The following is a 12,918-nucleotide window of genomic DNA, read 5'->3' on the forward strand; positions in this document are numbered from 1 at the left end:
TCATGGATGGGTAGAATCAATATTGTGAAAATGACCATACTGCCAAAAGCAATCTACAAGTTCAACATAATCCCCATCAAAATACCACCTCATTCTTCACGAAATCAGAAAAAACAATTCTAAAATTCATAAGGAACCAAAAAACAGCCCACATAGCCAACACAAGACTAAGCAAAAAGAACAAATCTGGAGGCATCACACTACCTGATTTCAAACTATACTATAAGGCCACAGTCACCAAAAAAGCATGGTATTGGTATAAAAATGGGCACATAGACCAATGGGACAGAATAGAGAACCCAGAAATAAACTCAAATACTTAACATCCAACTAATCTTTGACAAAGCAAACAAAAACAGTGGAAAAAGAACACCCTTTCAATAAATGGTGCTGGGATAATTGGCTAGCCACGTGTAGGAGGATGAAACTGGATCCTCTCACCTTATACAAAAATCAACTCAAGGTCAATTAAGGACTTAAATCTAACACCTGAAACTATAAAACTTCTAACACTGGAAAAACCCTTCTAGACATTGGCTTAGGCAAGGGGTTCATGACCAAGAACCCAAAAGCAAATGCAGTAAAAACAAAGATAAATAGCTGGGACTAAAGAGCTTTTGCACAGCAAAAGGAACAGTCAGCAGAGTAAACAGACAACCCACAGAGTGGGAGAAACTCTTCACAATCTGTATATCTGACAAAGGACTAATATCCAGAATCCACAACGAACTCAAACAAATCAGTAAGAAGAAAACAAACAATCCCAATAAAAAGTGGGCTATGGACATGAATAGACAATTCTCAAAAGAAGATAAACAAATGGGCAACAAACATATGAAAAAATGCTAAACATCACTAATTGCAAATTTGATTTGCAGGGAAATGCAAATCAAAACCACAATGCAATACTATCCTACTCCTGCAAGAATGGCCACAATCAAAAAATCAAAAATCAGTAGATGTTGGCGTGGATGTGGTGATCAGGGAACTTCTACACTGCTAGTGGGAATGTAAACTAGTACAGCCACTATGGAAAACAGTGTGGAGATTCCTTAAAGAACTAAAAGTAGAACTATCATTTGACCCAGCAATCCCACTACTGGGTATTTATCCAGAGGAAAAGAAGTCATTATGCAAAAAAGATACTTGCACACACATTTATAGTAGCACAATTCGCAACTGCAAAATCATGGAACCAACCCAAATGTCCATCAGTCAACGAGTGGATAAAGAAACTGTGGTATGTGATGGAATACTACTCAGCTATAAAAAGGAATGAATTAATGGCATTTGCAGTGACCTGGATGAGATTGGAGACTATTATTCTAAGTAACTCAGAAATGGAACACCAAACATCCTATGTTCTCACTCATAAGTGGGAGCTAAGCTATGAGGACCCAAAGGCATAAGCAAGATACACTGGACTTTGGGGACTTGGGGGAAGGGTGGAAGGGAAGCAAGGGATAAAAGACTACAAATAGGGTGCAGTGAATACTGATCAGGTGATGGGTTCACCAAGATCTCACAAATCGCCACTGAAGAGCTTACTCATGTAACCAAATACCACCTGTACCCCAATAACCTATGGAAAACTGAAAAAATAAAAATAAAAAAGATGCTATTACTGCAGAATGGAAGGACTAAATCAGTGCTTCTCAAGTGTGGAAAGACGCACTTGGATGCTGAGGCACGTTACATGATTATACGATTTTCTAAAAGCTTATTCATAATTTCCATACTTATTTTATCACAGACCAGTAACAAGCAGTTTGTAGACTGACACAGGTCCACAGACCATCCCTTGCAAGGACATAATTTAGAACGTCTCCAGGATGCCTCCCACTTCTAAGATAATGACATTAATATTTCAAACCTGGCTGCTGATAAAGAGTAGAGAACTGAGAAGAGAAAGGCCAGTTTCCCTTCACTTAGCAGTGACAAAACCTGGCACCTAGTGCATTCTCAGTATGTGTTTGTTTCCTTCCTTCTTTCTTTCCATATCTGTGAAATGAGAGATACACCTGACCTACCTCCCAAGGTTGTTAAAAAAAAAAAAGGAAAGAAATGATACCTGTGAAATAACAATATAAATACAGATATTATTATTACTAAAATGCTATTAATAACCCTAAATACAGAGCAGCAAATTCTACACCTGATATTCTAAGATCCCAGGCTTGTCCGTAATCTCAAGGCATGCCATGAACTTCTCCAAGTGAAATTCATTTTAATTTACTTTATTAAGACAACCAAACAGCAAAATGGTAATACCTCTAATAAAAATAGAATCAGAAAGAGGCATATATATTAAGAAAAATAATGAGTTTAGTGTTAGAAATGCTGAATTTAAGGTATTGACAAAATATGTAATGAGAAATATCCAACGATCAGTTCAAACTCAAAAGAATCATTAGACATGAGTAAAAGATTTGGGAGTCATTCACAAAAAGGTAACAAGTAAACCCAGTTAGAATGGCTATCATTAAAAAGACACTGTTGGTGGGAATGTAATTAGTACAGCCTCTATGGAAAACAGTATAAAGATTTCTCAAAGAAGTAAAAATAGAACTATAGAACTACCATTCAACCCAGCAATCCCATTACCAGGTATCTACTCAAAGGAAAATAAGTCAATGTATCAAAATGATACCGGCACTCATATGTTTATAACAGCACTATTCAGAATAACAAAGAATGGAATCAACCTAAGTGTCCATCAATGGACAAATGGATAAAGAAAATGTGTTCTATGTATACACAATGGAATGCTATTTAGCCAAAAAAAAAAAAAAAAAAAAAAAAAAAAAAAAAAAAAGAATAAAATCATGTCTTTTGCAGCAACATGTATAGCACTGGGGACTTATTATAAGTGAAACAAGCCAGGCACAGAAAGACAAGTATCACATGTTCTCACTCATAAGTGGGTACTAAAAAACATGTTCACATAGACGTAGAGAGTGGAGTGACAGACGATGAAGACTCAGAAGGGTGAGGGGGTGGAAGAGGGGAGGATGATGAGAAATTGGTTAACAGGTACAATGTATGTCATTCAGGTGATTGGTACCCTAAAAGCCCTGACTTGATCACTACACAATCTATGCATAGCAAAACTGCATATGTACCCCATAAATGTGTACAAGTAATATGGAAATAAAATTACTAGTCATCTGTTTTATTCTATTTTGATCTGTGTATTAGAATATTTGTGGTATAAAGATGAATAAATTGTGTTCTTTGACCTTGAGGGTAAAAAGAGGTACCTGATAAAACTTTTAAAAGAAAAAAAAAAAAAAAGAAACACTTAACAGCATATGGTAGTTTAGATACTCTAAGAGAACTTGCCATTCTAAAGCAACTACATACTAGGTAAAATATATTTATGAATGTATTGTTGGTCCCAATAGGAAGTAGAGGAGATCTCTTCCCCTAACTGCTCATCAAAAAGTAAACAGACAATAAATAGAAAAAACTTGGGCCAGGCACAGTGGCTCACGCCTGTAATCCTAACACTTTGGGAGACCCAGGTGGGAGGATAGCTTAAGCCCAGGAGTTCGAGAGTGGCCTGGGCAACACGGCAAAACCCATCTCTACAACAAAATGCAAAAAAATAGCCAGGCGCGGTAGTCCCAGCTACTCGGGAGGCTGAGGTTGCAGGATGGCTTGACCCCAGAAGGTCACTCCAGCCTGGGTGACAGAGTGAGACCCTGTCTCAGAAAACAAACAAACAAACAAATGAACTCAAAACTGAAGCTAAAGTTAGAAGCAGAGAGAAAAAGAGAGGAGGTAGGCTGATTTCAGAGTACTTGCTGATATAAAGTATCATCCCAACAAGATAACATAGCTAAATTTGAGTTTCCAGGATAACTCCAGAACCTATAAAACCAAAGATTACCATGCAAATGAGTAGGTAAGCCACTTTGTGTGACAAAAAGAAAAAACACATTAAATGATAGACTCATACTTACAATGATCCCGAAAGTGGGACTTACAACATACAGAATATATAAGTTGTGTAAGAAAGGTATAAAGGGGCTGGGCACGGTAGCTCACCCTGGTAATCCCAGCACTTTGGCAGGCCAAGGCGGGCAGATCACCTGAGGTTGGGAGTTCGAGACTATCCTGACCAACATGGAAAAACCCTGTCTCTACTAAAAATACGAAATTAGCCAGGCATGGTGGTGCATGCCTGTAATCCCACCTACTCGGGAGGCTGAGGCAGGAGAATCACTTGAACCTGGGAGGCAGATGTTGCGGTAAGCCGAGATTGCGCCATTGCACTGCAGCCTGGGCAACAAAAGCGAAACTCCATCTCAAAAACAAAACAAAAAAAGAAACGTATAAATGATGTTCCTGCTACAGCTTAGGCTCTTGGTTCTGGGCTCAGTGGCATGGTCCCAAAATTTTATTTAATAAACAAACTCTTACAAATAAAAAATTATTTGCTGGGCGCGTGGCTCACGCCTGTAATCACAGCACTTTGGGAGGCTGAGGTGGGGGATCACCTGAAGTCGGGAGTTCGAGACCAGCCTGATCAACGTGGAGAAAGCCGCTCTCTACTAAAAATACAAAATTAGCTGGGTGTGGTGGTGCATGCCTGTAATCCTAGCTACTCGGGAGACTGAGGCAGGAGAATCGCTTGAACCCGGGAGGCGGAGGTTGTGCCGAGCCAAGATTGCACCATTGCACTCCAGGCTGGGCAACAGAGAGAAACTCCATCTCAACAACAACAACAACAACAAAAATAAATAAATAAATAAATTATTTTAAACCAAAATTCCATGGATATTTTACCCAAAATAAAGGAATCAAGGCAATTATGTCCATCCTCACTATTTCTATTCAATAATTTACTGAAGATCTTAGCCAGTGCACAAGGCCAGAAAAAGCAATACAAGGCATAAAGATTGGAGGGAAGTAAAACAGTCCTTATTCACCATGACATGATTGTTTACAGAAAAAATCATAAAGAATTTACCCAAAAAAGCTAGAATAAGTAAATTTATCAAAATTGCAATACATATTGACAATTCCACCTAACAACTATTTCTATATTTAAGTGGCAAGGAAATGAAAAATAAAATCATAAAAACAATTCAGTTTACAACAGCATTGAAAGCAAAATACTTTGAGATACATTTAATAAAATATATGCAAGACCCTCATATCAAAACTTTAACACTAATGAAGACAATTTTGAAAGACCTAAACTAGAGTAGTATCCCATATTCATGGATTGGAAGACTTAATATTGTTAAAATGTAAATTCTCCACAAATCAATTTATAATAAAAACCACAATCACAATAGTATGGTTAGTGGAAAATGACAATTTGATTCTAAAATTTGTGTGGAAATAAAAAACACCTAGAATAGTCAAAATAATTGTGAAAAATGACTAAGTTGTAGGATTCAAACCACTGAATTTCTAGAGGTACTCTATAACCACAATTAACTAATAAGTCTGGAAGTGGCCTAAAAGTTTAAAAATTAATCAATGGAACAGTAAAGACTTGAGAAATAGGTTCACACCTAATATGGTTAATTTGTCACAAAGGCACCAAAGCAAATAAATAGGAACTAAAAGTATTTTCTACAAATACTTTTGCAACAACTAGATATCCATATAAAAGAATAAACTTTGGCCAGGGGCAGCGGCTCACGCCTATAATCCCAGCACTTTGGGAGGCCGAGGCAGGCGGATCACCTGAGGTCGGGAGTTCGAGACCAGCCTGACCAACATGGAGAAACCCCGTCTCTACTAAAAATACAAAATTAGCTGGGTGTGGTGGCTCATGCCTGTAATCCCAGCTACCCAGGAGGCTGAGGCAGGAAAATCGCTTGAACCTAGAGGTGGAGGTTGCAGTGAGCCAAGGTCGAGCCATTGCACTCCAGCCTGGGCAACCAGAGTGAAACTCCATCTCAAAAAAAGTAAATAAACTTTGACCCCAACCACAGTACCCACAAAAAAGTATATAAAATGGGTCACAGACATAAATGTTAAAGACAAGTTAAACCTACGAAGTTTCTAAATACAACAGAGGTGAAAAACCTCCACAACTTTAGAATGGTCAAAGATTTTTAAAGCAATATACAGAAAGTACTAATCATAAAAGGAAAAAAAATGTGACAAACTGGACTTTTTTAATATTAAAAACTTGTACTCATCAAAAAGATATTATTAACAGGCCAGGTGAGGTGGCTCATGCTGATAATCTCAACACTTTGGGAGGCTGAGGTGAGAGGATCATTCAGGGCCAGGAGTTTCAGCCTGGGCAACATAGCAAGATGTTGTTTCTATTATTTAAAAAATAATAATAATCTTCAAAAATAAAAAAAGATATCCTTAACAAAATAAAAACTCAAGTCACAGACTAAAAGAAAACATTCTCAAAACATATATGTAGGCCAGGAATGGTGACTCATGCCTGTATCTGCAGCGCTTTCAGAGGCCAAAGCAGGAGGATCATTTAAGGCCAGGAGTGCAAGACCAGCCTGGGCAACATAGCAAAACCTTGTCTCTATAAAAAATAAAAAAGGAGGCTGAGGCGGGAGGATCACTTGAGCTCATGACTTTGAGTCTGCAGTGAGCTATGACTGTAGCACTGCACTCCAGCTTGAGCAACAGAGTGAGACCCTGTCTCTAAAAAACAACAAAAATATATATGTACAAAAGACTTGTACCCAAAATATATCATTAACTATGACAAATCAATAATTAAAAAAAATATATTAGAAAGGGGGCACAAGTCTTGAAAAATCATTTCCCAGAAAAGATCTTTGAATGGCCAATAAATACATGAAAAGTAAACATCACCAGGAAAATGAAAAGTAAAATGACAATAAGAAACCATTTCACACCTCATTAGAATACCTAAAACTAAAAAGACTGACACCATCAAATGTTGGAGAGGATATAGAGAAATTAGAATTCTTATACATTGCTGGTACAAATATAAAATTGTACAAACACTTCAAAAACTATTAAACTTCTTGTGAAGTTAAATATCCATTTGGAGTATACTCGATGTTGCCATTGAAAATAATATATATTCTACTATTCACACACAAATAGGTTGAAAGTAAATATATAGAAAAGGATATATGTGCAAACAGCAACTACAAAAGAGCTGGAGTAGCCATGCCAACATCAAGATAAAGTAGACTTCAAAACAAAAAATGCCACTAGAGATGAAGAGGGGTATTTTATAATGATCAATACTTAAGAAAAGTACAGTAATTATAAACATACATGTACCTAACAACAGAGTCCCAAAATACATGAAGCAAAAACTGACAGAATTGAAGAATTAGACAATTTAACAGTAATAGTTGGGAGACTACAATATCCTACTCCAAATAACAGAATAAAATTGAAGATCAGCAAGGAAATTGAAAAACTGAACACCATAAAACAACTAGATCTAAAAACACTCCACCCAACAGCAGAATACACATTCTTCTCAAGTGCGATATAAAACATTCTCTACAACAGACCATAAAACAAGTATCGATAAATTTGAAAGGACTAAAATTATACAAAGTATGTTCTCCAACAACAAAAGGCCACATATTTGTACAGTTTATATGTGAATATAAATGAAACATAAATGGTCAATAAAATTGACAATCCTTTAAGCTACACTAACCAAGAAAAAAAGAAAAGTAATAAATTACCAAAATTAGGAATAAAAGAATATACATTATCTAGCTTAAAGAAAGAAAAAAGAAGCCGGGTGCAGTGGCTCATCCCTGTAATCCCAGCACTTTGGCAGGCTGAGGTGGGTAGATCACTTGAGGTCAGGAGTTCACAACCAGCCTAGCCAACAGGGTGAAACTTCATCTCTACTAAAAATACAAAAATTAGCCAGGTGTTGAGGGCACATGCCTGTAATCCCAGCTACTCAGGAGGCCGAGGCAGGAGAATCGCTTGAACCCAGGAGGTGGAGGTTGCAGTGAGCTGAGATTGCACCACTACACTCCAGCCTGGGCGACAGAGTGAGACTCTGTCTCCAAAAAAAAAGAAAAAAATATTATAATGGAATGTTATTTTTAAAAACTGTATGCCAAGAACTTAGATAAAAAATGGACAAGTTCCTAGAGAGGCACAAGCTTCTGAATCTAACTCAAGAAAAAACGAATAAACATACAACAAAGAGTAATTACAAAACTTCCCACAAAAAAAAAGCCTAGGGCCAGGCACAGCGACTCACACCTATAATCCCAGCACTTTGGGAGGCCAAGGCAGGCGGATTACTTGAGGTCAGGAGCTCAAGACCAGCCTGGCCAACATAGTAAAACCCCATTTCTACTAAAAATACAAAAAGTAGCTGGGCGTGGTGGTGCATGCCTGTAATCCCAGCTACTAGGAAGCTGAGGCAGGAGAATCGCTTGAACTCAGGAGGTTTAGTGATCCTAAATCTCACCACTGCACTCCAGCCTAGGTGACAGAGTGAGATTCTGTCAAAAAAAAAAAAAAAAAAAAGCCCAAGACCAGATGGCTTCACTAGTGAATTATATTAAAACATTTAAAGAATAACTAACATGTTAGACGTAAATGCAATAATAACTTTCATTCCTTTTTGTTGTAGCCCTCAGTGCTTGCTGTCAAAATGGGTAAGTGCATGAAACCTGGGAAAGTGGTGCTGTTCCTGGCCAGCAGTATTCTGGCTGAACACAAAGCTGTCATTATAAAGAACATTAATGATGGCACCTCAGACTGCCCCTACATCCAAGCTCTCGTGGTTGGAATTGATTGCTATCCCCGCAAAGTGACAGCTGCCATGGGCAAAAAGAAGATTACCAGGAGGTCAAAGATCAAGTCTTTTGTGAAGGTTTATAACTACAATCATCTTATGCCTACAGCGTACTCTGTGGATATCCCCTTACACAAAACTGTCATCCACAAGGATGTCTTCAGAGATCCTGCTCTTAAACACAAGGCCCAATGGGAGGCCAAGCTCAAGCTCAAAGAGAGATACAAGACAGGCAAGAACAAGCAGTTCTTCCAGAAGCTACAGTTGTAGATGTTTGTTTCCATCTTAAAAATTAAATAAATAAATGCAGTAATATAAATAATAACATTAAATTCAAATGGTCTAAACACTCCAAATAAAAAGCAGACACTGTCAGAGTAGATAAATGAAATGAGTAGGAATGAAAGGACACTATTATAGGTTCTTACGCATGAAGTGGTTTAACACTTGAAGGTAGACTGTGGTAATTAAAGATGTATAATATAAACCCTACAACAGCTACTACAAAAACAAAGCATATGAGTACAGCTAATAAGCTATGAAAAGAGATAAAATACAACCATAATAAAACAAGGAGAAAAGAACAAAGAATAGGTGAGACAAACACAAAAGACAGTAAATTTAAACCCAATAATATCAATAATCATATTAAATTTAAGTTGTCTAAATACTCCAAATAAAAAGCAGAGATTGTCAGAAGAGATAGAAAAGCAAGACCCAGTAATACATTGCCAATAAGAAACTCACTTTAAATATAAAGATGCAAACAGGTTAGAAGCAAAAGGACTGAAAAAGATACCAAGCTTTCACTAATCAAAAGAAAGATGGAGTGGCTATGTTAATGCCACATAAGCAAAGATCTCAAAGCAAACACTGCTACTGGGATATAGAGGACCATTTTATAATAATAAAAGGCCACTTCATCAAAACAATCTTAAACAATTATGCATCTATTAACAGAAATACAAAGTGTGGGAAATAAACAATGACAGATCCAAAAGGAGAAATAATCAAATCTACAAAGAGAGATTTCAAGATCCTTTTCTCAGTAATTGATATAACAAGTTGACAAACATCACCACAGATGTAGAAGACATGAACAACACTATTAACCAACTTGACCTAATTTACATTTAGAGAATACTATATTCAAATGTGGTTTGTGATCACAGAACTAGAAATCAGTATCTGGGAAACCCCAAAATACTCGAAAACTAAGTATCATTTCTAAATAGCCCATAGATCAAACAAGAAATCAAAAGAGATATTACAAAGTATTTTGGGGCTGGGCACAGTGGCTCATGTCTGTAATCCTAGCACTTTGGGAGGCCAAGGCGGGAGGATCACTTGAGCCCAGGAGTTTGGGACCCCATCTTTACAAGAAAATAAAAAAATTAAAATTAGCCAGGTGTGGTAGCACACACCTATGATCTCAGTCACTCAGGAAGCTGACATGGGTGGATCTCTTAAGCCAGGAGGTCAAGGCTGCAGTTGAGCCATAATCATGCCACTGCACTCCAGCCTGGATGACAGAGTGAAACCTTGTCTCAAAAAAAAGGTTTCACTCTGTCATCCAGGCTGGAGTGCAGTTATTTTTAACTGAATAAAAATAAAAATGTATTAAAATTTATGGGACACAGCTACAACCAGTGTTTAGAGGGAAGTGTATAACATGAAGAGTCAATATTAGAAAACAATAAGGATCTCAGTCAACTGACTTAAGCTGTCACCTTAAAAACTACAAAAAGACAAGCAAATTACATTCAAAACAAGCAGAAGGAAATAATAGGAATTAGAACACAAAGCAATGAAATTAAAAACAATAAAGAGAATCAAAGAAACCAAAAGCAATATTAAAAGGTGGCTCACGCCTGTAATCCTAGCACTTTGGGAGGCCGAGGCAGGTGGATCACCTGAGGTCAGGAGTTTGAGACCAGCCTGGCCAACATGGTGAAACCCTGTCTCTACTAAAAATAGAAAAATTAGCCAGGCATGGTGGCTGGTGCCTGTAATCCCAGCTACTCAGAAGGCTGAGGCTGGAGAATCACTTGAACTTGGGGGCGGAGGTTGCAGTGAGCCAAAATCGTGCCATTGCACTCCAGCGTGGACGACAGAGCAAGACTTCATCTCAAAAGAAAAAAAAAGCCTTTAGGGCTGGGTACAGCAGCTCACGCCTGTAATCCCAATACTTCAGAAGGTCAACGCAGGAGGACTCCTTGAAGCAAGGAGTTTGAGACCAGCATTGGCAACATAGTAAGAGCCTATCTCTACAAAAATTTAAAATGGTGGCCTGCACCTGTTGTCCCAGCTACTCAGGAGGCTGAGGCAGGAGGATCACTTGAGCCCAGGAAGTCAAGGCTGCACTCCCACCTGGGTGATAGGGTAAGACCCTGACTCAAAACAAACAAACAAACAAATTCCTTACGGCATAATCCTGCATTAGCAAAAAATTCACAAAAAGATTCTTTAGGCACAAACTTTGTGGCCAGACAACTGTCAGTTTTCTTTCAAAAACTCAATGAACTCATTGAGTCATTTGGGATGGCAACACCCTCTTGAAGATATAATGAACAGCCTAGGTAGGGCCAATTTTCTTTTCTTTTCTTTTCTTTTTTTTTGAGACGGACTCTTGCTCTATCGCCCAGGCTGGAGTACAGTGGCACAATCTCGGCTCACTGTGACCTCTGCCTCCCACGTTCAAGCAATTCTTCTGCCTCAGCCTCCTGAGTAGCTGGAATTACAGGTGTGCACCACCACACCTGACTAATTTTTGTGTTTTTAGTAGAGATGGGGTTTCACCATGTTGGTAAGGCTGGTCTCGAACTCCTGACCTCATGATCCGCCTGCTTCGGCCTCCCAAAGTGCTGGGATTACAGATGTGAACTACCACCCTCAGCCAGGTGGGGCCAATTTTCATTTCTTTTCTTTTCTTTTTTTTGAGACGGAGTCTCGCTCTGTCACCCAGGCTGGAGTGCAGTGGCGCGATCTCGGCTCAGTGCAAGCTCCGCCTCCCAGGTACATGCCATTCTCCTGCCTCAGCCTCCTGAGGAGCTGGAATTACAGGCGCCCACCACCAGGCCTGGCTAATTTTTTATATTTTTAGTAGAGATGGGGTTTCACCGTGTTAGCCAGGATGGTCTCGATCTCCTGACCTCCTGATCCGCCCGCCTGGGCCTCCCAAAGTGCTGGGATTACAGGCATCAGCCACTGTGCCTGGCCGAGGTAGGGCCAATTTTCTACAGCTCTCCATTTTCTACTACACTTAAACACAGCAAGGTACAACAAATGACAGGTAGCTGCAACAAGAAATTGGAATAAAGATGGAAGTTTAAAATACAGGACAGGTCAGGCATGGTGGCTCATGCCTATAATCCTGACACTTTGGAAGGCTAAGGCAGGAGGATCCCTTGAGACCAGGAGTTCGAGACCAGCCTGGGTAACATAACAGGACCCCATCTCTACAAAAAACTTAAAAATTAGCCAAATGTGGTGGTGCACACCTGTAGTTCCAGCTACTCGGGAGGCTGTGGCAGGAGGACTGTTTGAGCCTGGGAGTTCAAGACTGCAGTGAGCTGTGATCATGCCACTGCACTCTGCCGTGGGCAACAGAGCAAGACTCTCGTCTCAAAGAATTAATTAATTAATTAATTAAAATACAGGACAGAGATTCCTCTTAGAGGGCAGAGTGGCAGATACAAATGTGGAGTTACAGGAATACACAGGTGGGCAAACCAACATGTTTGCCCAACATTAAAAATATAGAGTGCTCCATGACTGGAGCACAGTAAGAGCCCAACAAGAAAGTGCTGAATAAGTAAATGAACAAATGAATGAAAAATGAATGACTGAGTGAAGGAAAAGAATGAAGGGGAAAAGATGAAAACAACAACAGCTGGGCAAGAAGTAAGGATAAATATTTGTTTAAAAAAAAAAAAGGGAGGAAAACAGAGTAAAGGAAAAGAATCAGGAGAGCAGAGTATCGTAGTAATCAGAGGAAGCAAGTTATGAAAATGGCCAAGAAAGCAACATGCTACAGAGATAAAGAAAAATGAGGATGGCCACAAATCTGAAACAACAAAAGAAGTATTTTGATAAGTCTACAAGAATAGAAGGCAGAATAGGATATACATTGTTCCTAATCAATAGCATATACTCCCTATACTGAT

General features: G+C 38.7%; 2 protein-coding genes across 9 annotated transcripts in view; one reads left to right on the top strand and one right to left on the bottom strand.

Moving 5' to 3' along the window:
* Window positions 1-12,918, bottom strand: part of INO80D (INO80 complex subunit D) — a 96,886-nt gene that overhangs the window by 42,355 nt on the left and 41,613 nt on the right. The gene's annotated exons all lie outside the window — the stretch shown is intronic.
* Window positions 8,609-9,044, top strand: LOC129488329 (large ribosomal subunit protein eL27-like). The gene has a single exon (XM_055290371.1). It carries the CDS (start codon window positions 8,609-8,611, stop codon window positions 9,020-9,022), a length of 414 nt encoding a protein of 137 aa, XP_055146346.1. The 3' UTR covers window positions 9,023-9,044.

Source organism: Symphalangus syndactylus, chromosome 8 (genome assembly GCF_028878055.3).
Source record: "Symphalangus syndactylus isolate Jambi chromosome 8, NHGRI_mSymSyn1-v2.1_pri, whole genome shotgun sequence".
NCBI lineage: Eukaryota > Metazoa > Chordata > Mammalia > Primates > Hylobatidae > Symphalangus > Symphalangus syndactylus.

Bases quoted from the DNA above. Each gene is read 5' to 3' on its own strand.
- LOC129488329 (XM_055290371.1), top strand. From the start codon at position 8,609: ATGGGTAAGTGCATGAAACCTGGGAAAGTGGTGCTGTTCCTGGCCAGC.